General features: G+C 44.0%; 1 protein-coding gene across 3 annotated transcripts in view; it reads left to right on the forward strand.

Annotated features, from left to right (window-relative positions):
- grid2 (glutamate receptor, ionotropic, delta 2) overlaps positions 1–26,396 on the forward strand; it is a 559,781-nt gene that overhangs the window by 530,156 nt on the left and 3,229 nt on the right. The window contains exons 14-16 of one of the 3 annotated variants that reach the window (XR_002475295.3): positions 1,802–1,968; positions 16,518–16,758; positions 23,087–23,157. Coding sequence is in view for 2 of the 3 variants with exons in the window: in XM_021620870.3 (XP_021476545.2) it covers positions 1,802–1,968; positions 16,518–16,758; positions 23,392–23,649 (666 nt within the window). In the remaining variant the exon portion in view is untranslated. Of the gene's footprint in view, positions 1–1,801; positions 1,969–16,517; positions 16,759–23,086; positions 23,158–23,391; positions 24,757–26,396 lie in introns of those variants that run through there. The other 2 variants (XM_021620870.3, XM_021620869.3) reach the window with 2 other exon arrangements.

Consider the following 26,396-nt stretch of genomic DNA (forward strand, 5'->3'; position numbering starts at 1 on the left):
CCGCACCATCGAGAGCTTCCTGACCGGTTGCATCACCGCCTGGTATGGCAACTGCTCGGCATCCGACCGTAAAGCGCCACAGATGGTAGTGTGTACAGCCCAGTTCATCAATGGGGCCAAGTTTCCTGCCATCCAGGACCTATATTATATTAGGCGGCGTCAGAGGAAAGCCCCAAAAAACACGCCAGTCATCCAAGTAATAGACTGTTCTCTCTGCTACCGAATGGCAAAAGGTACCGGAGTGCCAAGTCTAGGTCCAAAAGGCTGCTTAACAGCTTCTACCCCCAAGCCATAACACTCCTTAACAATTAATCACCCAGACTATTTGCATTGACACTCCCCCCCAGCTGTTTATTATCTATGCATAATTACTTTACCCCTACCTACATGTACAAATTACCTCGACTAACCTGTGCCCCCACACATTGACATATTTTCTTAACTGCATTGTTGGTTAAGGGCTTGTAAGTAAGCATTTCTCGGTATTCGGCGCATGTGACAACTACAATTTGATTTGATTTGAGTAAAAAGGTCTGAATGCTTATGTAAATGTGGTATTTCAATTTTTATTTTTTATACATTTGCAAAAATTTCTAAAAACCTGTTTTTGCTTCCGGGTATTATGGGGGTATTATATTAAATTATGGGGTATTGTGTGTACATTGATGAGGGGAAAAAAACATTTTCATCCCTTTTAGAATAAGGCTGTAACTTAACAAAATGTGGAAAAAGTCAAGGGGTCTGAATACTTTCCGAATACACTACAAAAGCGATCCAGGAGAAGGAAGAGGATGCGTTACAAATGGGCCCCTATTCCCTATATATTGAAGGAATAGGTTGCCCTTCAGGACACCCATCCATAGTGCTGTTTGAACCAAATCACAAAATAAGAGGATTTCTTATTCAGACAAGAGTCATGCTGCAGAGGGCAATCATCCTGAACCCTGTCCAGACGCAGACTGGGGTGAGGTGACTGAAAATGTCATAAAGTACCATTACAGTTAATGAGACGTCAGAGTCCAAACGCATGTAGAGGGCCAGGCAGGCAGCCCTGGTGCGTCTCTTACAGGGCTAATAACAATGGATCCACAAAAGATTCACAGAATCAAAAAGGAAGCGGCCATGTCTCAAAAGAGGGCCAAATGTGAATGTCCTCACACCTTGGTATTTTTCTTTGAAAAGTGAGTTGGTGTGGATGGTATGTGTCCCATTAAAATGAGCTGTAGAGCTGCAGTAAAATAGGTGATGATTTGGTTACCTCTGACCATATTAACCTTGACTTCCACTCTGCAAGCACACACTCCCATCTAAGCAAACTAAAGAAAAAAGGAATGACATAGTGGTGATGAATGTAAAGCTAGAACGTGCACTCGCTACATATTCAAATGAAAATAACATATTATATTCCAATTGCAGGGTAGGCTAATCACGTATGTCTTTTTGTTTATCATTTATTCTGCTCAATTGTCAGGAACCATGTGCAATCATGACATTGACTATTACTGGGTAAAATACAAAACTGAGCAAAGTTCAGTGTCGAGGTGCGACATTTTACCCTACTCCACAATGCAAGCAACAAAATTGTCATGGTTAGTGTTCATGTTCAATCATGTTACCATCTCTCGACTGGAGTGTCAAATAATAGCTTGTATTGTGTTATGTGTATGCGTTTCCATATCTGTTTCTACCTCTAGAAATAGAATTACAGTAAAGGGCGTAGCCCATCAGACCACAGCAATTTGACTGTACCCTCATGGATACACTCAGTAATTATATTTCTATGTTTCTACTTTTCTCTCAGGTGAAGTACGGCCATTTTGCCTTTGTGTGGGATGTGGCAGTGCTGGAGTATGTGGGCATCAACGATGAGGACTGCTCCTTCTACACTGTGGGGAACAAGGCACCAGACCGGGGATACGGCATCGCCCTGCAGCACGGCAGTCCATACAGGGACATCTTCTCCCAGAGGTACGTTGAACATTTAAGGCTTTATTATAAGTGCTAATATATGCTTAGAACAAGTAATATAATACATGCTATTTATTCAACAGGTTTATCCAAAGCGACTTACAGTAATGCATGCATATATTTTTTTGTATGGGTGGCCCCAGAGGGAATCGAACCAACAAACCATGCTGTAAACAGTGCCATGCTCTACCGACTGAGCCACACAGAGCTGCAAAAAGTGTTAATACAGTACACTATTCAGTGTACAAGCAGCAGTGTGCAAACATACAGGCTACCCTAACTACACGATTGCCTCATCTACAATGTGAGAAGGATTTAGTCGTTTCTGTTTTTTGAAGTCAACTGCTGTAATGGCCTTTCAGTGAAATGTCACCTTTTGTTCAGTGGACTGGAGTTTGTCCAAGTCATTTTGTAAAAGGACATTTGTGAAAGGACATCAAATGTTGTGATGGAATTATAGGTGGTTGATAGTTTGACAAAGTACAGCAAGACAAAATGCTAAATCACTTGTCCATTAGAAATTACCTTGAAGATGATTGACAAGGGCATGTAGTAAAGCTCAATCATTATGACATGCTCAAGTCCCCCGTGCACCTGTAATGATGTGCTACTGCACTTGTTTTGATTTCTATACACACTAAGAGAGGATCCTTCATGCCATTAAGAGGCAGATGCAAGCTGAATTTGTATTTAGAATGAACAAGGGTATATATGTGTGCGTGCGTGTGTGTGTGTGTGTGTGTGTGTGTGTTGTGTGTGTGTGTGTGTGTGTGTGTGTGTGTGTGTGTGTGTGTGTGTGTGTGTGTGCGCGTGTGCGTGCGTGTGGGCGTCTGGTGCTCCTGTTTGTGCGTGTGTGTGAATGAGCCCCAGCGTGTGATTCAGTATTTATTTTTATTCTATTTGCACCTCTTTGTCTACTGATGCACACAACTGCAGAATATTGCCACTAATGGTGGTTGTGAAAGTAAACAAGTTATTAATTGACAGTCCTATTTAATTCCTTGTCATTATTTCCAGGACTTTGTCAGGCTCTTGGGGAGCGCTTTCCAAGCTCATTTTAAAATAAAACAGTTTACTAAAAGTGTTCCCTATGGTTCCCAAACAATGCAGGGGAAATTACTGAGACAAAATTGTTTTGGAAACATGACTTCTTCTGACTTTTTGGATTACACAAGTCAATGAAGCACAACAATGAAATGATGGAGAAATTGTATTTGTCTCCCAGCAGTGGCTGGGAGACAAATACACTCTCCATGGTGTTCCCCACTATCATCACAGAGTTGGAGAGTAACTGATTACATGTAGTCTGTAACTGTAATCCATTACGCCACCAGCTAAAACAAACATACAGTCAATAATACAGTAGAAAAATAAGTCTATATACAATGTGAGCAAATGAGGTGAGATAAGGGAGGTAAAGGCAAAAAAGCCATGGTGGCGAAGTAAACACAATATAGCAAGTTAAATATATATATATATATATATATATTTTTAAATACATTAAAAAAAATTATACACTGGAATGGTAGATTTGCAGTGGAAGAATGTGCAAAGTAAAGATAATAATGGGGTGCAAAGGAGCAAAATAAATAAATAAATACAGTAGGGGGAGAGGTAGTTGTTTGGGCTAAATTATAGATGGGCTATGTACAGGTGCAGTAATCTGTGAGATGCTCTGATGACACACCAAATGTGTTTGATGGATCCGTTATGTCTTCTAATGCCTCTTAAGTGGAAAGTCATCTAAAAGTAAGCCATACAAGATTTGGGTAATCCTAAAATTACATTACTGATTAGGGAAATACTGATCATCAGTATTTATTATCAAACTGTGCCAACATTCCCTCAACTATTGCTATTTGAAGACATGGAATAGCTTGGGGTTGATATTGCGTTTGAATAAAAAACATGGATATCTCCAAGGGTTTTGTTGGCCTTGTCAATCAGAATTTCATGTCCTGAAAGACAATGGAGACAAAACATTGCCAAGCTATCAATAGTCAGTCAAATAGCCAGTGATTTTGTGTGTAATTAGAGTGGGAGCCTGTGCAAGTGCACAGGGTATTGTTTTGGTCTCCAGTCTACTCATAAAATATTTCACCGTTTACAGTTCCCAGTGTATTAAGATTAAAAATAATTGATCTGCTTTAACATTGTGGAAAGAGAGAGGGTGTATGTGTGTGGGGCACTACTCTGACAGTGAGGGTTCTATCCACTTCCCCTAATAGCACCTTGCTCTCCGCTGTCCTTCTTGAGAAGGGGGGGGGGGGGGGTAGTGGTGGGGGTGTTGTTGATAGAGTACTGCCATTACATTACTCATCACAAATACAACTTGTTGTTCACCTTGATAGAATCAAACAACCCAGAAGAAACAGTTCCCAGAGAGAAGTGATGTTTTCCACTTACCGGAGAGAGTGTGAGTCACTGTGCCACCATACATTGATGTGTATATATAGTGTGCTGGTAATGATGTGTGGTAACCAGACTGAGTTGATCATCCAGATATAGTGTAGACAGAGTCAGAATGTTGCAGTTTTCAGGAATTCGATGAAAACTACGGATTTCAGGTGAGAACCCTATGAGTCTTGCACTTAAATAGCAGCAGCATGCACACACAGCCACACAATCATGCATACAGTGCATTCGGAAAGTATTCAGACCCCTTGACTTTTTCCACTTTTTGTTACATTATAGCCTTGATTACAGCATCAAGTCTTCTTAGGTATTACACTACAAGCTTGGCACACCTGTATTTTGGGAGTTTCTCCCATTCTTCTCTGCAGAGCCTCTCAAGCTCTGTCAGGTTGGATGGAGAGCGTCGCTGTACAGCTATTTTCAGGTCTCTCCCGAGATGTTCGATCGGTTTCAAGTCTGGCTCTGGCTGGGCCACTCAAGGACATTCAGAGACTTGTCCCGAAGCCACTCCTGCGTTGTCGTGGCTGTGTGCTTAGGGTCGTTGTCCTGTTGGAAGGTGAATCTTTGCCCCAGTCTGAGGTCCTAAACACTCTGGAGCAGGTTTTCATCAAGGATCTCTGTGTACTTTACTCTGTTCATCTTTGTCTCGATCCTGACTAGTCTCCCAGTCCCTGCCGCTGAAAAACATCCCCACAGCATGATGCTGCCACCACCATACTTCACTGTAGGGATGGTGCCAGGTTTCGTCCAGACATGACGCTTGGCATTCAGGATGAAGTGTTAAATCTTGGTTTCATCAGACCAGAGAATCTTGCTTCTCATGGTCTGACAGTCCTTTAGGTGCCTTTTGGCAAACTCCAAGCGGGCTGTCATGTGCCTTTTACAGAGGAGTGGCTTCCGTCTGGCCGCTCTACAATAAAGGCCTGATATGTGGAGTGCTGCAGAGATGGTTGTCCTTCTGGAAGGTTCTCCCATCTCCACAGAGGTACTCTAGAGCTCTGTTAGTGACCATTGGGTTCTTTGTCTCCTCCCTGACCAAGGCCCTTCTCCCCCGACTGCTCAGTTTGGCCGGGCGGCCAGCTCTAGGAAGAGTCTTTGTGGTTCGAAACTTCTTCCATTTAAGAATGATGGAGGCCACTGTGTTCTTGGGAACTTTCAATGCTACAGAAATGTTTTGGTACCTTTCCCCAGATCGGAGTTCTACAGACAATTCCTTCGAGCACATGATTTGGTTCACTGTCAACTGTGGGACCTTTTTATATAGACCGGTGTGTGCCTTTCCAAATCATGTCCAATCAATTGAATTTACCACAGGTGGATTCCAATCAATTGGTAGAAACATCTCAAGGAGGATTAATGGAAACAGGATGCACCTGAGCTCAATTTCGAGTCTCATAGCAAAGGGTCTGAATACTTATATAAATAAGGTATTTCTGTTTTTGCAAAAATGTCTAAAAACCTGTTTTCACTTTGTCATTATGGGGTATTGTGTGTAGATTGCTGAGGATAATTTTAAATCCATTTTAGAATAAGGCTGTAACGTAACAAAATGTGTAAAAAGCAAAAGGGTCTGAACAATACAGGTATCGACCACATTCCTCTTTTTTTCAATGTTTGCCTAAAATGACATAAAACCCAAATCTAACTGCCTGGAGCTCAGGACGTGAAGCAAGGATATCCATATTCTTGATACCATTTGAAAGGAAATACTTTGAAGTTTGTGGAACTGTGAAATGAATAGAATATAACACATTAGATCTGGTAAAAGATAATACAAACAAAAAAACATGCTTTTTTTCAATTTATTTTTTTGTTCCATCATCTTTGAAATGCAAGAGAAACAGCAGGGGTTCAACCTTTAGAGCCCTGTTCCTATATTTGAATATAAAAATAGATTTTATCAAACAGAACTATGCTACATTTTATCTCTGGGACCCTCAGGATGACAAATCAGAGCAAGATTACTGAATGTAAGTACAATATTTACCTTCAGAGGTGAATGTATCAAACCAGTTGCCGTGATAAAAGTTTTTGTTGTTGTTATGCACTCTCCTCAAACATTTTCATTATGTTTTTTTCACTGTAATAGCTACTGTAAATTGGACAGTGCAGTGGAGTGGAGGGACAACGATCCCTCCGGTGGAGGGACACCGATCCTGTAGAGGTTAAATTGCCTAAAAGAGATGGGAATGCTTTGCCAGGAAACTATTACTTGAATTGTATTGTGTTTCTGGAATCAGTGTCGGTTCAGCCCTCCCAAAGTGGTGAGGATATTGACCCTAGTAATGGCATTTAGCCACCAATGGCACAGTGAGTGACAGTGTTCTTCTTAGATCTTGAGGGTCCATGGCGCTCTGTGCATGTGCCCGTCTTTTGGAGTCGATTTCCAGTTTGTGGAAATTACTTGATTTTGTGGAGGCTCCACTGTGGCAGCGGTGAGAATGAGATCGACACCTGACATTGTCAACCTCTCGTCATCTGGAACAACGACAGGACTGTCACTTACAGTCCCCGTCCATCAACATTAGACAAACTCACGCCCCCTGAAACTCTCATTAAAACCCATAAGTGGGATTTAATGAATGAGTAGTTGACATTTCTGCTATCTTATCAGAGATTCCCTCAGTTGTTTGCTTCGTCCCCATAAATGGGTCGCTACACTGTCAAAATACATTTGCAAGTACGGTTTGTGACCTAAGATTGCTTGTATGTGATATAGGGATTTGTTCAAAGTTCTAGAAATCATATTCTTGTAGCTGACTGAGATTTGATCAGCTAGATACAAATATATTGCAAATGTAGTGGAGATATGTATTCATCACCAAACATGCTATGCAGTTAGGTAGTTAGCCATTTGCTTTCTGTTCGTATTCTTATTTTGTACTATTTCTTATTGTTCTTGCGTTTGGGGGGCAGGTAGCTTAGTGGTTAGTGTGTTGGGCCACCAACCAAAAGGTTGCTTGAACAAAACCCCAAGCTGACAAGGTAAGAATCTGTTGTTCTGCTTCTGAACCAGGCAGTCAACCCACTGTTCCTAGGCCGTCATTGTAAATAAGATTTTTTTCTTAACTGACTTGACTAGTTAAATAAAGGTAAAAATGGAAGTGTTGAAATGGAAGCATTTCATTGGACTAGGTACACCGTATACCATGCTTATCCCGTACATACGGCTAATAAAACCTGAAGCTCTCTGGACTCTTTTCCCCCTCTCATACCACTTTGTGTGATTCGATTGTTGTAGTGGCCTAATTGTACCACTAAATGTGATGATTTGTGACTGTGAATCTGGAATGGGCATGAGTGGCATTGTGAAGACAAGCTCTTTGGAGGTAGGGGTCAGACAGTGAGAACACGGTTTGGCTGGCTGTGTGGGATTAGTACCATGGCCGTCACGCCTCCCTTGTCCTAAGGAGTTGCTACTCAGAGTTCACTTTCTGCAAGGAGCTCATTTTAGAACGGTTTCTCTCCTGTGCTTTTTTTGACATTGTGTAACCATGTTGTCAGAAATTCCCCCAGATGGAACATACTGGAACGTCCCCTGTTTTTGCTATTTCTTTGTCAGATTGAATTGTTTCTTCTAAAGTTTGGATGCAGTGGAACAAGGTTGCACCCTCTTGCATAGGTTATAGCTAGAGATAAGATAAGAGCAGAATACGATAAGATAATGAATTTATTATCAACATGGGGACATTTTGTGTGCGGCTCTGTGCATACATTAAACACATGCATATCAAGCGTAGACAAAAGACAATAAACAATTATTACAAACAATAAATACAACCAGTGAGGGTAGACAAAGTGCAGTTCATGTGGGAATCCTAATTATTCTGAACACAATACACATTTGTACACTATCGACTACAGCAGTGTTTCTCAACTCCAGTCCTTGAGTACCCCAACGGTACACACTTTTTGTAGTCTTGGACAAGCACACTTGCCAACTAATCATCAAGCCCTCGATGAGTTGAATCAGGTGTGTTTGTCCACCCACAACAGCACAAACATTTGTGCTGTTGGGGGTACTCGAGGATTGGAGTTGGGAAACATTGGACAGTATTAACTAAAGGCCTGCCTGCTGGACCTACTCGTGTTTGTCATTTAGAAGCCTTATTGCCTCTGGGATAAACAATTGTTTGGCTCTATTATTTTATGCCCTGGTGCCAAGTATTGTCAACCTGAGGGGAGTAGCTCAAACTCCTGATATTGAAGATGTCTGGGGCCCTAGAGTACGTTAATTTAATGATCTGTCTCCTTTAGAAGCAATTTGCCTATGGATACGAACCTGAGACACAATTCTGGTTTAAAGACTCTGGACCCCAGTTTTATCACGTTGTGTGTGTGTGTGTGTGTCTTTGAATGTGGGTTGTAATGTGGGTTGTAATGTGCCTTTGTCTGTGTTCAACTGAAATGTAGCATCTCAGATGTTATAATTTGTTTGCATCACCGTGGAGTTTCTGCTTCTCCTTTTTTCTTTTCTTTTCTTTTTTTCTTGTCTTCCCTTTAGTCCTATCAAGTACGGTAGTTTGTCTGCCTCCGTCAAAACCATCTAATAACGTATGATCATTTCTGCAGCAGCTGGTTGCCTTGGAAACAGCTCCAGTAGTCCACACTAATCGCCATGCAGAGCCCAGGAGGCAGAGAGGCTGGTTGGTACAGCAGCCAGGTTACCCGTGATACAAGTCAGTATTGGACGTCTATCCAGGTCTGAGGACATCGGGAGATGACGTGGAAACGGCCACTAGGGGCAACAGTGTTACCTTCAAGTATGTTTCGGTTTTGCTAGGGTGTTGTGGACAGGGGTGGGTGTAAGCATCTGCCTCTGATTCCAAGTTCGAATCCAGCGATAGAAAGTAGTTTTTTATATTTTGGTTTTAAGCCTATCCCAAACCTTTGGTACATCTTAGAAATTTGACATTTGAGAAACATGGATGGACGTCTAATTCTGACGTGAGACTGTACAGAACTTCCCACCTACCTCCAGTGATAGAAAAATGTCAATAGACATTACATGTGTGACATTAGATCATTTTCCTGGAATGAGAGCTTGGCCTAACAACACGGAACTCCTCGGCAACACTGTGATGTCATGAAGTGTGTGTGCATGTGTTGTCACCAGAGAGCATGAGTAAGGGTGATCAGCCCTTTACAATTGGTTATGGACTAGAGCTAGGTCACTATTCAGAGTTCTCTAAAGCCCAGGTCATGCAGAGCCTGAAAGATGAAAATACCAACCAACCTACTGCGCATACACACAGGCACACATTTTATAACTAACCCCAAGTGACACATTGGTGAACCCCTGAACCAGTCACTAGAATGACACGGTGGTTGAGAGGGACAAGGCTGTTCTTATTGTGTACGGGCCCAGATCAGTCACCTTGGAGGTGACATTTCTCTAGCCCCAGTTGGAGCTCATCTGTTGGGACGATACCTCCTGTCACCACTGCACAGGGCCAGGGGGAACGCAAGCCCTCCATTGCTCCGTTCCCGCTCCATCACTCCATCTTACCGTGCGGTGACATATACAGTATAATTGGGGTGAGGAGGGGGCGCCTCTTTTGTATTGCCTGTGTGGCTCATGGTAGCTAATGGAAACACATAGTGGAAAAATAACTTGTATTCTATTTGGAAGTCACAGTGTGCTGTGAGTACACCAGATGCATAGGAGACAGATCTTAATAGTAGTTGCAATAGAATAAATCATTTTTTCTGCAAATAGAAACATGTCTTATTCTGTATATACTACATGAGGTGAACATAGGGTGGCAGTTAAGAGTGTTGGGCCAGTAACCGAAAGGTCATTGGTTCGAATCCCCTAGCCGACTAGGGGAAAAATCTGTCAATGTGCTCTTGAGCAAGGCGCTTAACCCTAGTCGGTCTGGATAAGAGCGTGTGCTAAATTACTAAAATGTAAATGAACAACTTGATGTGATATGTCTGTTTTGGAGCAAAACATGGCAATAAAAGAGCAACATTTCCACAGAGATAAAACATACAGAAAAATGTTATCATATTACTCCACTTAGTGCATGAAAGCAGTGATAAACGACTAAGCTCTTAGGGTAGCTTTCCACATTGACCAATCTTCTTTGGCCACAATCTCAAGTATTTTGTTTACTCTAAAGTATAATCACTTTTTTTGTCCAGTTCTTTTCTTTTAAGCTACTAAAATGTATCTATCGTATGTGTCTGTGTGCGTGCGTGTGACGGGGGGTTGGGTTAAAGAGCAAAACACACATTTCTGTGCACTGTAAGGGAAATAGAGGACAATGAAGTATTCTGAAATATTGAAAACCAAGCAAAAACCCATACTGGAAAATCTGAGCACTTGGATGACTTCCGAGATTGATGGAATTGAATATGTTTGACGGAATTGCTGTCTGCATTTTGATAACCGAGGTATCTCCCTCATTCCATTCCATTAGATTGAGTGCAATCCCTCTTTCCATTGCTTTCCTTTTCGGACCTGTCTTTGTCGGCGGAATAACAACTACAGTATCAATCGTCGAAGCTCAAATCTCGGACCGACTTTGATTAATCAAGATGACATTTCTTCCAATAACAAATCAAAAATCAAATCAAATTCTATTTGTCACATGAGCCGAATACAACAGGTGTAGAGCTTACTTATGCTTACTTACAAGCCCTTTAACAAACAATGCCGTTTTAAGAAAAATACCTAAAAACATAAGAAATAAAGTAACAAGTGATTAATGAGCAGCAGTAAAATAACAATACCGAGGCAATATACAGGGGGTACCGGTACAGAGTCAATGTGCGGGGGTCACCGGTTAGTCGAGATAATTTAGGTAATATTTACACGTGGGTAGAGTTATTAAAGTACCGCTTGCCATGCGGTAGCAGAGAGAACAGTCTATGACTAGGGTGGCTGGAGTCTTTGACACATTTTTGGGCCTTCCTCTGACACCGCCTGGTATAGAGGTCCTGTATGGCAGGAAGCTTGGCATCAGTGATGTACTGAGTCGTACACACTACCCTCTGTAGTGCCTTGCGGACGGAGGCCAAGCAGTTGCCATACCAGGCAGTGATGTAACCAGTCAGGATGCTCTCGATGGAACAGATGTAGAACCTTTTGAGAATCTGAGGACCCATGTCAAATCTTTTCAGTCTCCTGAGGGGGAATAGGTTTTGTTGTGCCCTCTTCACGACTGTCTTGGTGGGCTTGGACCATGTTAGTTTGTTGGTGATTTGGACACCAAGAAACTTGAAGCTTTCAATCATCTCCTTAGTCTTGATCACATTGAGGGAGAGGTTGTTGTCCTAACACCACACGGCCATGTCTTTGACAACCTCCCTGTAGGCTGTCTTGTCGTTGTTGGTGATCAGGAACACCACTGTTGTGTCATCGGCAAACTTAATGATGGTGTTTGAGTCGTGCCTGGCTGTGCAGTCATGAGTGAACGGGGAGTACAGGAGGGGACTGAGCACACACCCCTGAGGGGGGATCAGCGTTGTGGATGTGTTGTCACCTACCCTTACCACCTGGGGGCGGCCCGTCAGTTGCAGAGGGAGGTGTTTAGTCTCATGGTCCTAGCTTAGTGTTGAGCTTTGAGGGCATTATGGCATTGAACGCTGAGTTGTAGTCAATGAATATTGTTTTCACATAGGTGTTCATTTTCTTCAGGTGTGAAAGGACAGTGTGGAGTGCAATATAGATTGCATCATCTGTGAATCTGTTTTGGCGGTATGCAAATTGGAGTGGGTATAGGGTTTTTGGGATAATGTGAGTGCTACGGGTCGGAAGTAAGGCAGGTTACCTTAGTGTTCTTGGGCACAGGGACTATGGTGGTCTGCTTGAAAGATGTTGGTATTACAGATTCAGATAGGGAGAGGTTGAAAATGTCATTGAAGATACTTGCCAGTTTGTCAGCGCATGCTCGGAGTACATGTCCTGGTAATCCGTCTGGCCCTGCGGCCCTGTGAATGTTGACCCGCTTAAAGGTCTTACTCACATCGGCTGCGGAGAGCGTGATCACGCAGTCATCTGGAACAGCTGGTGTTCTCTTGCATGTTTCTGTGTTACTTGCCTCGAAGTTAGCATAGAAGTCATTTAGCTCGTCTGGTCGGCTCGTGTCACTGGGCAGCTCTCGGCTGTGCTTCCCTTTGTAGTACAGTAATAGTTTGCAAGCCCTGCCTCATCCGACGAGTGTTGGAGCCGGTGTAGTATGATTCGATCTTAGTCCTGTATTGACGCTTTGCCTGTTTGATGGGGAATAGCGGGATTTCTTGTAAGCTTCTGAGTTAGAGTCCCAATTCTTGAAAGCGGCAGCTCTACCCTTTAGCTCAGTGCGGATGTTTCCGCATTGAGATTATGTACGTACAGTCACTTTGGGGACGACGTCATCGATGCACTTATTGATGAAGCCATCAATGCCATCGGAAGAATCCCGGAACATATTCCAGTCTGTGCTAGCAAACAGTCCTGTAGCTTACCATCTGCTTCATTTGATCTGTTTTTTTAATTGACCGAGTCACTGGTGCTTCCTGCTTTAATTTTTGCTTGTAAGCGGGAATCAGGAGGATAGAATTATGGTCAGATTTACCAAATGGAGGGTGAGGGAGAGTTGTACGTGTCTCTGTGTGTGGAGCAAAGGTGGTCTAGACTTTTTTTTCCCCCTCTGGTTACACATTTAACATGCTGATAGAAATGAGGTCAAACAGATTTAAGTTTCCCTACATTAAAGTCACCGGCCACTAGGAGCACTGCCTCTGGATGAGCGTTTTGCTGTTTTCTTATGGCGGTATACAGCTCATTGAGTGCGGTCTTAGTGCCTGCATTGGTCTGTGGTGGTATGTAGACAGCTACGAAAAATACAGATGAAAACTCTCTAGGTAGATAGTATGGTCTACAGCTTATCAAGTCTCTGTTTCTGATTGGACGTTTCACTAGCATGTATTCCTCTTTTTCATTCCATCTGAGCCAACATCTGAGTCATCTGTTATGTGGACCTTATCTAAATAAGATCCCTTAGTCTCCCAACAGTAATCCCAAAATCAGACCGTACAGTTCTATGTGCCTATGTAGCAGAGGTTAAAGAGGTTAAAATAATGTCTATAATATAGTATTATATGTTATTGAAATAAGATATTTAAGATATAATAAGACATTTTCTAATTGTGTAAACTACCGTTGTACTATATTTGCATTTGAGATACTTTGGCAACATTTTTATTTGTTATACTTTGTAGAGGCACAGTCAAAGATAAGTGTTGTCATTCAAGTCACTCGTGTGTCTTTGTCCGTGTGTGTGTGTGTGTGTGCTGTTAATTTTGTTTCCTGCGATACCGCAAGCCAGACCTCTGAAATATAGTTCTGTAAATTAACAGAAGGCTCCAATCAACCTTTGAGGGTTTTTATTGGATGTCATTGTTAATTTGTTTAGCTGGACAGCATAACGTCATTAGAGAAAAGTAGTAACACTCTGCTACAAAACATATTCATATTTCTTATAATTATTTTGACAGGTTAATACAGCTGTCAGTCTGTGGCATCATTATTTGTCCAATATTGCCCTCTAGTGTTTGAGGACCATTCAAACAACTGCAGAGAATCAGGGGGAATCTCATGTATTTTCTTGAGTCCTAGTGTCCTCCCTCGCATTGGAGGAGAAGAGTCAAGGTTCCTTCTCTGACCTCCAATGTGTTTTGAGAATGAGGTGAGGAGAGAGGATGCGAGGAATCCAGGAAATACAATTGAGATTCAACCCTCAGATCATCATACAATGCGAATGACATGAGTCATACTCAGTGCTTGCCTTTGAATACAAAAACCTTATTTTAGTCTAGCCAGAGTCATAGATATGGCATGGACTCTACAAGGTGTCGAAAGTGTTCCACGGGGATGCTGGCCCATGTTGACTCCAATTCTTCCCACAGTTGTGTCAAATTGGCTGGGTGTCCTTTGGGTGGTGAACCATTCTTGATACACACGGGAAACTGTTGAGTGTGAAAAACCCAGCACTGTTGCAGATCTTGACACACTCAAACTGGTGCCCCTGGCACCTACTTCCATACCCCGTTCAAAGTTACTTAAATATTTGGTCTTGCCCATTCACCCTCTGAATGGCACACACACAGTCCATGTCTCAATTGTCTGAAGGTTTAAAAATCCTTCTTTAACCCTGTCTCCTTGCCTTCATCTCCACTGATTGAAGTGGATTTAAGTGACAAGAGTAAGGGATCATAGCTTTCACCTAGTCAGTCTATGTCAGTCAATGTTTTGTGACTCAGTTTATATGCCTCTGTCTAGACGAAAACAAGGTTGTTGTATTCCTGGCACCACTCTGCCAGGGCCCTCACCACCCTGTAGGCTGTTTTGTTGCTGTTGGTAATCAGGCCCACCACTGTTGTGTCGTTTGCAAACTTGATGATTGAGTTGGAGACGTGCATGGCCTAGCAGTCATGGGTGAACAGGGAGCACAGGAGGGGGCTGAGCATGCAACCATGTGGGGCTCCTGTGTTGAGGATCAGCGTAGCGGAGGTGTGGTTGCCAAACTTCACCACCTGGGGGTGGCCCGTCAGGAAGTCCAGGACCTAGTTGCACAGGGCCGGGTTCAGACCCAGGGCCCCAAGCTTAGTGATGAGCTTGGAGGGCATTATGGTGTTGAAAGCTGAGCTGTAGTCAATGAACATCATTCTTACATAGGTATTCCTCTTGTCCAGATGGAATACGACAGTGTGCAGGGCGATGGCACCATCAGTGGATCTGCTGTATGCAAATTGTAGTGGGTCTAGGGTGTCTGGTAAGGTGGAGGTTAGATGATCCTTAACTAGCCCCTTAAAGCACTTAATGATGACAGAAGTGAGTGCTATGGGGAAATAGTCATTTAGTTCAGTTACCTTTGCTTTCTTGGGTACAGGAACAATGTTGGACATCTTGAAGCAAGTGGGGAAAACAGACTGGGAAAGGGAGAGATGGAATATGTCCGTTAACAGTCCAGCCAGCTGGTCTGCACATGCTCTGAATTACTATGCAATTTAACGTTAGAATGTTGCAAAACGAGTTACCTAAGCAACTTTGAGCGTATTGTGATCGTCGGTGCCAGGCGTATCTCAGAAATGTCTGGCCTCCTGGGCTTTAAACGCACGACAGTGTCTAGGGTTTACAGAGAATGGTGCAATTAACAAAAAACATCCAGTCAGCGGCAGTCCTGTGGGCAAAAACAGCTCGTTGATGAGAATGGTCAAAGGAGAATGTGAAAAATTGTGCAAGCTAACAGGTGGGCCACAAACAGGCAAATATTTTTATTTTTATTTAACTAGGCAAGTCAGTAAAAAACAAATTCTTATTTACAATGACAGCCTACCGGGGAACAGTGGGTTGGTTAACTGCCTTGTTCAGAACAGATTTTGACTTTGTCAGCTCAGGAATTTGATCCTGCAACCATTCAGTTACTGACCCAACGCTCTAACCACTAGGCTACCTAGCGGCGCAGTACAGCAGTGGTGTGCAGAATGGCATCTTGGAAAAGCACAACCTTGTCAGTCCTTATTATGGATGGGCTTTTGCAGCAGACGACCACACTGGGTTCTACTCCTATCAGCTAAAAACAAGAAGAAGCTGCTCTAGTGGGCACGGGATCACCATCACTTGACAATTGAGGAGTGGAAAAACATTGCCTGCTCGCATGAATCCCGGTTCCTGTTGTGTCATGCTGATGGTAGAGTCAGGATTTGGCATAAGCAGCATGAGTCCATGGCCCCATCCTGCCTGGTGTCAACTGTACCGGGTGGTGGTGGTGTAATGGTGTGGGAAATGTTTTCCTGGCACACGTTAGTTCCCTTGATACCAATTGAGCAGCATTTGAATGTCACACCTTGTGTCCCGAAGGGGGGTTCGACCTAGTACTAGATGGGTGTACCTAATAAATATGGCACGGAGTCTAAGCTACTTACTCTTCAGGGCAAGTAGATTATAACCTACATCCTGAAGAAAATGTGATGCAGTCCAATCTGAATGAAATGTAGATTTTGCCCTATTCCTGTATACACCTGCAGACAATAACACATCTGTACTCAATTTGTTTGTTTGTGTGTATATCTGTGTGCGCGCATCCATGTCTGTCCATGCGTGCATGTGCGCGTGTGTGTGCATCTATCTGTGTGTGTGTCAGGATCCTGGAGCTGCAGCAGAACGGGGACATGGACATCCTGAAGCTGAAGTGGTGGCCCCGGGACAGCCCGTGTGACCTGTACTCTGCGGTGCACACAAAACACCGCGGCAGCGCCCTGGACATCCACAGCTTTGCCGGCGTGTTCTGCGTGCTGGCGGCAGGTGTGGTGCTCTCCTGTCTCATCGCCATGGTGGAGACCTGGTGGACAAGGAGGAAGGGCTCACGAGTCCCCTCCAAAGAGGTGAGGAGCTGGGGGAGGCCAGGGTGGTTGTGGGGGTCTGTGTCTGGGGGTCTCGGTAACACTTGACTTGAACATTTTGTTTTCCGGATACATGTCATGGTTGTCATGTCTACTGTACATGTTGTCAGTGTCATAATGTAACAGATGTTTGTACGTAGTGAGGAGAGCAGTTGTTAACCTGTTAGTCAAGTGGTCTGTCCCTTGCTGTGGTGTCAAAGCTGCCCCTGGCTAGCTGGTTAGGACAGACAATAAACAAACATTTGGCGTTTGATAAGATGAACACAGTGAAACTCCGGCTCACTCCAGGGTTTTCCATCTATGACACTGGAACTACATAAGGCGTGGGAACAAACCTCTTTTTAGAAGAGGTTCAATTTAACTGACATCTGTTACTGTGACTGCACATGACATAGAATGCATCCCAAATGGCACCCTGTTCTCTATATAGTGCACTACTTTTGACAAGGACAACCAGGGTCCACATGACTCTGGTTAAAAGTAGTACACTATATAGGGAATAGGGTGCCATTTGGGACGCACACATGCTGTAGTATATGAGGGGGTTTGTGTAAAATGTCACCAGTTTCGAGTGTATTTGTAAAATTCATAAAACGAAAGGGTCCGGAAGCTCACACAAGCTACACTGACTAGGTCATGGTTTCAGGGCTTAAACCACCATGAGCATCATCAATTGCAGCAACTGTTACTCACTCAAAAGACAAACAGTTCTCTTTAAACTGCATTTGGAATGTGGCTATCTAAATATTTCCTTGAAAGTCTGATTCCTCAAAGATGAGGTATTTTATGCCACATATTTATGGCCGCATAAAGACAGCCTATGGGATTGCTCCAGCATGCTCTAACCCAGACAGAGGCAGGGACAGACAGGGACCAGAAATCAGTGCAGGCATTTCTAACAAACTGGTTCTTTTTCTTCCTCGTGGCCCTCAAATAAGGACCATTCTGCCAAAACCCCCATTTAGACAGGCCCACTAGGCTAAAGATGGACCAGTCCATCTGGCATTTGTGTCTCTGTCCAGTCCATTTCGGGCCAGAGACATAAATGCAGACTCTTATGTTAACAACACCATAGAGTCATAGAGAAGAAGGCACACCAGCTTGAAACAGAAACGTATCCCATGTTAAAGGGCTGTATTGAATTTTGATGTCCCCTGTACATTTGATTGCTAACACAAGGTACAGCCATGCATAGCACAATAATTTATCTTTCCTATCTTTCTTTCTGTCATATCTCTTCTTCCACTCGTCCACCTAATGAGCAGGTAGGCACAGCCAAGGCGTTTTCATCACATCCAGACCCAAGCACAGTGGTTATGGAAATGATTGTCCCTGAGACTCGAGGACTGTGAAATCCTACTCAGCAAAGCTGATGTGAAATGCAAATGTACTAACGAGCAGAGAGTAATGCAATTATGGAAAATAAATATTGTCATGCCCAATTTAGTGTTCATTAGTCATGTATAAATTAGAATCACAAATTAAATCAAGCCATGGAGTGGCACTAATTTAGGATAATTTTTTTGAAAATGCATTTTGTAATAAAGCAAAGTAAATCTTAAAATGAGGGTCAGTTTACCACTAAAATAATAGTTTACTCCATTAACATTATACATTTTTTTATTTCACATTTAATTTCCTATGTTGCCGAGATCCCTCTCAACCCACCTATCAAGCCACAACCAACCATGCACACACCCTCATCAATAACCCCTCTGCCATGCTCTCCTCTCCTTCCCTTCCCACCTCTCCTACCCCCTCCTATTCTGTCCTCTCAGCTGGTGTCTGTGTGTTGTTGACTGGGTCACGACATCATAGCCACGCCACAGGAAGCCGGGTGCTCAACAGAATGCCTGTTTCATCTCTTCAGCTCGACAATAATGAAAGCTTTTGATCAAGGCAGCGAGGCCTGTGTCGTCTCAAGTCTGTTCCCCATCATAGCACCCCACCCCAGCTTTCTATCCCCCTCTACCCCCTACCCATGACCCCCTGCACTCACAACAGCTTTCATGTGTCAGGTTAACTAGTGAGCATGTCTGGCCAGTGATCATATACAAAGAAGCCCAGTAGCCCCCTGCCATCTTTATTAACCTTCAATACAGGGACCCTGACTGACCAGTGTATCGGTGCCTGGGGTTCAAGGTCTTTGTAATGAAGAGCATTGAGAAATCAATGTGATTATCACATCACTTAATTTAGCACTCAAATAGTCCTATCAAAATTGCCCTTTACTTTGGTTAGGTACTGCATGGATATTGGTTGCATTGTTAAAAAAAAAAAATATTTGCATGGTATTGATTTTAAAGAGTGAGTTTTGTAAAAAGCTGGGTAGTAGTGATCTGTTGCGAGCCCTCATCCTCTTTGAATATTGAACTGATTTGGCTAATTCACATAAAACTGGATATAGAGTGCTGCATTATAAACTTTGAACTTCATACTATTTACGGAATCCAAGAGTTGTAGTGGTAGCCTAAAGCTGCCATGGTGAAAGTAGTGGTGTCTTAGCCATGTTGTTTAGTTGAGCCCTACACTTCACCCTGCCCATGGCCCACAGTGACGCTGGGGACTGTGCTTATGAACCGTGGTTACGGTCGGCAGGGTGATGGTGGTGAGGTCACATCCTGCTGGGCCCGGTGCAGTGTGTCAGAGTGACCCAGTGTGTCTGCAGTCAAGAGGCTTTCACTAGGAGCCATCAGCTTCCTCAATATACTGCACTACTGCCCTTTCTCATTAGGAATATCCCTTCCCTCCGGTCCTCAATATAGGCTTCGTCCCAAATGGAACCCTATTTCCTTTATAGTGCACTACTTTCGACCAGGGCTTGAAACCATATGGTCAAAAGTAGTGCACTATGTACTGTAAGGACTGCTCCCTAGCTCGCTCACACACAGACAGACATACAACAAGCTTACAACGTGCATACAAGCATACACAGACCAACAAACACTGAGTAATGACACAGCTGCTCAATCGCATTAGGCTTGTCGCAATTAAGCTGGTGTTCCTCTTTGAATGAAACCTGTACTTTGCACCTGTACTGACCTCGCCTTCTGGATGACAGCGGGATGAACAGGCAGTGGCTCGGGTGGTTGATGTCCTTGATGATCTTTTTGGCCTTCCTGTGACAACCGGTGCTGTAGGTGTCCTGGACGGCGTGTAGTTTGCCCCCCGGTAATGCATTCAGTAGACCACACCACCCTCTGGAGAGCCTTGCGGTTGCGGGCGGTGCAATTGCCATACCAGGCAACCAGGCCCGACAGGACGCTTTCAATTGTGCACCTGTACAATTTTGTGAGGGTTTTAGGTGACAAGCCAAATTCTTTAGCCTACTGAGGTTGAAGAGGCTCTGTTGTGCCTTTTTCACCATACTGTCTGTGTGGGTGGTCCATTTCAGTTTCTTAGTGATGTACAGTCGTGACCAAAAGTTTTGAGAATTACACAAATATTAATTTTCACAAAGTCTGCTGCCTCAGTGTCTTTAGATATTTTTGTCAGATGTTATTATGGAATACTGAAGTATCAAAGGCTTTTATTGACAATTGCATGAAGTTGATGCAAAGAGTCAATATGTGCAATGTTGTGCCTTCTCTTTCAAGGACTCCGCCCTGGTATGCTGTCAATTAACTTCTGGGCCACATCCTGACTGATGGCAGCCCATTCTTGCATAATCAATGCTTGGATTTTGTCAGAATTTGTGGGTTTTTGTTTGTACACTCGCCTCTTGAGGATTGACCACAAGTTCTCAATGGGATTAAGGTCTGGGGAGTTTCCTGGCCATGGACCCAAAATATCAATGTTTTGTTCCCCGAGCCACTTAGTTATCACTTTTGCCTTATGGCAAGGTGCTCCATCATGCTGGAAAAGGCATTGTTCATCACCAAACATTTCCTGGATATTTGGGAGAAGTTGCTCTTGGAGGATGTGTTGGTACCATTCTTTATTCATGGCTGTGTTCTTAGGCAAAATTGTGAGTGAGCCCACTCCCTTGGCTGAGAAGCAATCCCACACATGAATGGTCTCAGGATGCTTTACTGTTGGCATGACATAGGACTGATGGTAGCGCTCGCCTTGTCTTCTCCGGACAAGCTTTTTTCCGGATGCCCCAAACAATTGGAAAGGGGATTCATCAGAGAAAATGACTTTACCCCAGTCCTCAGCAGTCCAATCCCTGTACCTTTTGCAGAATATCAGTCCGTCCCTGATGTTCTTCCTTCCTGCCCTTCTTGACACCAGGCCATCCTCCAAAAGTCTTCGCCTCACTGTGCATGCAGATGCAATCACTCCTTCCTGCTGCCATTCCTGAGCAAGCTCTGTACTGGTGGTGCCCTGATCCCGCAGCTGAATCAACTTTAGGATACTTTTCTGGTGCTTGCTGGACTTTCTTGGGTGCCCTGAAGCCTTCTTCACAACAATTGAACCGCTCTCCTTGAAGTTCTTGATGATCCGATAAATGGATTGATTTAGGTGCAATCTTACTGGCAGCAATATCCTTGCCTGTGAAGCCCTTTTTGTGCAAAGAAATGATGACAGCACGTGTTTCCTTGCAGGTAACCATGGATGACAGAGGAAGAAAAATGATTCCAAGCACCACCCTCCGTTTGAAGCTTAGAGTCTGTTATTCGAACTCAATCAGCATGACAGAGTGATTTCCAGCCTTGTCCTCGTCAACACTCACACCTGTGTTAATGAGAGAATCACTGACATGATGTCAGCTGGTCCTTTTGTGGCAGGGCTGAAATGCAGTGGAAATGTTTTTGGGGGATTGAGTTCATTTGCATGGCAAAGAGGGACTTTGCAATTAATTGCAATTCATCTGATCACTCTTCATAACATTCTGGAGTATATGCAAATTGCCATCATACAAACAGAGCCAGCAGACTTTGTGAAAATTAATATTTGTGTCATTCTCAAAACTTTTAGCCACGATTGTATATGCCAAGGAACTTGAAGCTTTCCACCTACTCCGCTGCGGTCCCGTCGATGTAGATAGGGGGGTGCACCCTCCGCTGTCTCCTGAAGTCCACGACCATCTCCTTTGTTATGTTGACGTTGAGTGAGAGGTTGTTTTCCAGGCACCCCACTCCCAGAGCCCTCACCTCCTCCCTGTAGGCTGTCTCTCTCTGTAAGCTGTCCCATTTGTTGTCCGTTTTGCATAACGCCTCGATGATTTCCAGTACTTCCATTCTCCGTTTCCTTCATCAGTTGCAATCAGAAAAAATGTGTCACCTAAAGATTCAACAATAGAAATAATCATTATAATGTATTATTACTTTATGGGAACAAACACACACACACACACACTCACGGTCCACAAACACACAGCTCCCACTGAGCTCCAACCCAAAGCCACGTTAGCTGCCTGGGGACGAGCTGCGTTTGTATCTCTGTTTTCCTCCTGGTACATGAATGCTGCATTCTGTTCATCCCAATGTTTTAGAGGCCTGTCCCTGTTCAGGCCTCTGCTTCTATGTGATCACTGTTAGTGTTTCTGTGTTGCGTCTCTGTGTTGTGTTTTGTTGTGTTGTGGGATGTGTTGTGTAATGATTAACACGGTGATGAGGCTTCCATGTGATGAATAGAGTTCAGTAGAGTTAGTCCTCTACTACTGGTCACAAACTCCAATGAGGCTTTGCTAAACTCTACCCTCCAAGCAGATATAGGATTGTGGTGTTGGGGGTCTCTTAAATGAAAGCATTTCAATCCTTCAATGTTGCAGGATTCATTTCCAATACAAACAGATTGCCAGATGCATTTTGAAATATCTAGCACATACATTAGTTCATGTTAGTGTTGGGATAGGTCCCTTGTTCATAGGCACAACAGTAATATAGGCTACACACAGTATGGCCCACTGTGTCTTTTAACCAGTTTAGTTAAGTTTATTGGGATCCCTATTAGCTGTTACTCATTCAGCAGGTACTCTTCCTGGGGTCCACACAAAACGTAAAATACATGGCACAGTACAGGGCAGTTATACAATAGCACAAAGGCAATACTACCATAAATCCTTATCCTCTGTTCACCAATGTATCTCCTTTGCTGCTATATGGTATGACTGTGCTTCTGTGGCTATATACATGTACCACAGATGTTGATGTTACTTGGAGTCGTTTGGGTGGTGGGTGGTGGATCTGTCTTGCTATATACCGTGTGTAATGATAAAGGAAGAGAGGGTGGCTAAGGAGTATTGGACACTACACACAATGAACGGCCACTTTGTTCACAATGTTGAGCACAAAATGTTTGATCATGTCTGATTTACTGTCCCTGCTGGCTGAAGCTCTCATTCCCTTTTGGTTTTGTTTTGTAGATAAGTACACTGTGTTGAGGGTAAAGCGGGCGAGGGAGAGCAATACAAAATGCCATTTTTCACCCTTCCAGGTATATCTTCGAAGGCTCCTCCTCGGACGTAAAAAAAAAACCCACAGAGCGTTTGTGTGTGTGTTTGTATGGGCTGACTGTGCTGTCTTTTCTACTCACCCCCGCCTCTCCTCCGACAAAATCCCTCCTTCATCCACCCATTTGCCTGCTCTCATCCTTTCTCTGTCCTTGTGTACGTCTGTCTGCCACTGTCTCTCTGTCCTTGCACAAACACCCACAAACACACATACACAGACACAGGCTGATGGCACTTCCGCCAGGCAAGCTGAACCGTGCCACCACCAACATGACACCCCTCACGACATCCCCCTCACCACTCTCAGGACTGCCCCCTCCCCCCATTATCCCCAGTCACCTGCATGCTGTGACATCCCGTGTGCCTTGATCGTCCAGCACAGGGTTGAACCCAACGACGATCCCTCCCAACTCATCCCTAAAATAAGAATGACCTCTTTCGCTGCCTCTCCTCCCACCTCCAGGTTATACCTATGACAGAAGCTTTAAATAGGAGCGGATGCTGTGAGATTCTTGTTAGAGCTAACTCAAACCATTCGGTTGTGGAATTACAACCCAGATTGTCATATTTATTGCTTTTCTGCTGACAACAACAAAACTATCGCATTGATGATATTTCTAGTCACTGGCACCGCCTGCCAACATGTGAGCTATGATGCCTTTCCTCCACTAGAGGGCTTGCAGCATGCTCTCGCCGACCAAGCGTAATACGGTTAGGTGTGCAGTCAGGTGCATCTTATGCTCTATAGACATTTTTGTTAAGGTCTGCAGTGTAAATCTGTACATTTCAATTCATATGAATGAAAGTGAGCCCCTCAAACGTGAATGAATTCCCCCCCAAAATGGAAGCCTACACATCTGATTGAAACAGAGGCCAATCGCTTAGAACACTTGTTAACTCTTATATTTTCTTAGTCTTATATTTTGCTTTGTGTGTTAGCAAAATGCTACTACATGTAACACTCTTCAGTTGATCCAACAGGCCGGTCCTCTCGTCGTACGGTAGTTACCCATAAGGTGACCTGGCTCTAGCAGTCAACTGATTGGCCCTCTGTCACTCACTGTTTTTCTCTCACCACCTCGTTCCTTTACTTTCAACCACCCCTCCTTCCTCAATCCCCACCCACTCCTGGGTGTGTGGCATGACCAGATCACCACAAACAGTACCCCCTCATGCCCCCTCCCCCTCTGAGATGGAGAGGGTAACCCGGGGCAAGACCCCCCTCCACTCCACATGGTCAGTAGCTCTGTCAGTGACTCTGTGTTTGTACCCACCACCGGGGATGCCCTCTCCCAAAATGGAGTAAGCGCTATGTGTTCCTCCACCTCCATCCAACGGTACCCCACTGTACCCCTGTTCCCCCACAAGGGACACAATCATCTTGCATCTTTCCTCTCAGCACAAGCATGAAACTCCTCTCTGAGTGTGACCATCACAAAGATGTGAACCAATCATTTTATGTGGATGTAGTAGTGCAATTTATATGTCTGTATCACATGTGGGAAAGATGGGTAAACCCCTTTCCCCTCCAACTGTATTCACAAAACCAGTCATTAAATACATGTAGCTACCTTGCACTTTAACTAGTGTGTAAATGTAAGCATCTGCACACATTTAATGCCTACACGACAATGTTGCAACATGTTGCAAAAAAAAATGGCTGAATCCTAATCTGACCGTTGTGTCGCATTTGTAATCTATTTTCTCGCCGACTTGCTCCACAAGGAGCGGTCAGTAATTAATAAGACCATATTAATGCTTGATTGGTTGTTCGGCATGGCATGCTCAAATCTAACAGCACGTTGCCTTTAGCGGTGTGTGTGTTTGGATTCCAGAGGAGCTGCAACACCCTGTAGACCCTGGAGATATACAGTGGGGAGAACAAGTATTTGACACACTGCCGATGTTGCAGGTTTTCCTACTAACAAAGCATGTAGAGGTCTGTAATTGTTAATCATGGGTGCACTTCAACTGTGAGAGACGGAATCTAAAGCAAAAATCCAGAAAATCACATTGTGTGATTTTTAAGTAATTAATTTGCATTTTATTGCATGACATAAGTATTTGATCACCTACCAACCAGTAAGAATTTGGGCTCTCACAGACCTGTTAGTTTTTCTTTAAGAAGCCCTCCTGTTCTCCACTCATTTACCTGTATTAACTGCACCTGTTTGAACTTGTTAGCTGTATAAAAGACACCTGTCCACACACTCAATCAAACAGACCAACCTCTCCACAATGGCCAAGACTAGAGAGCTGTGTAAGGACATCAGGGATAAAATTGTAGACCTGCACAAGGCTGGGATGGGCTACAGGACAATAGGCAAGCAGCTTGGTGAGAAGGCAACAACTGTTGGCACAATTATTAGAAAATGGAAGAAGTTCAAGATGACGGTCAATCACCCTCGGTCTGGGGCTCCATGCAAGATCTCACCTCGTGGGGCATCAATGATCATGAGGAAGGTGAGGGATCAGCCCAGAACTACACGGCAGGACTTTGTCAATGACCTGAAGAGAGCTGGGACCAGTCTCAAAGAGAACCATTAGTAACACACTACGCCGTCATGGATTAAAATCCTGCAGCGCACGCGAGGTCCCCCTGCTCAAGCCAGCGCATGTCCAGGCCCGTCTGAAATTTGCCAATGACCATCTGGATGATCCAGAGGAGGAATGGGAGAAGGTCATGTGGTCTGATGAGACAAAAATATAGCTTTTTGGTCTAAACTCCACTCGCCGTGTTTGGAGGAAGAAGAAGGATGAGTACAACCCCAAGAATACCATCCCAACCGTGAAGCATGGAGGTGGAAACATCATTCTTTGGGGATGCTTTTCTGCAAAAGAGACAGGACAACTGCACGGTATTGAGGGGAGAAGGGATGGGGCCATGTATCGCGAGATCTTGGCCAACAACCTCCTTCCCTCAGTAAGAGCATTGAAGATGGGTCGTGGCTGGGTCTTCCAGCATGACAACGACCCGAAACACATATAGCCAGGGCAACTAAGGAGTGGCTCCGTAAGAAGCATCTCAAGGTCCTGGAGTGGCCTAGCCAGTCTCCAGACCTGAACCCAATAGAAAATCTTTGGAGGGAGCTGAAAGTTCGTATTGCCCAGCGACAGCCCCGAAACCTGAAGGATCTGGAGAAGGTCTGTATGGAGGAGTGGGCCAAAATCCCTGCTGCAGTGTGTGCAAACCTGGTCAAGAACTACATGAAACGTATGATCT

The sequence above is a fragment of the Oncorhynchus mykiss genome, chromosome 11, assembly GCF_057628025.1.
Source record: "Oncorhynchus mykiss isolate SJ-2025 chromosome 11, ASM5762802v1, whole genome shotgun sequence".
NCBI classification, from domain to species: Eukaryota; Metazoa; Chordata; class Actinopteri; order Salmoniformes; family Salmonidae; genus Oncorhynchus; species Oncorhynchus mykiss.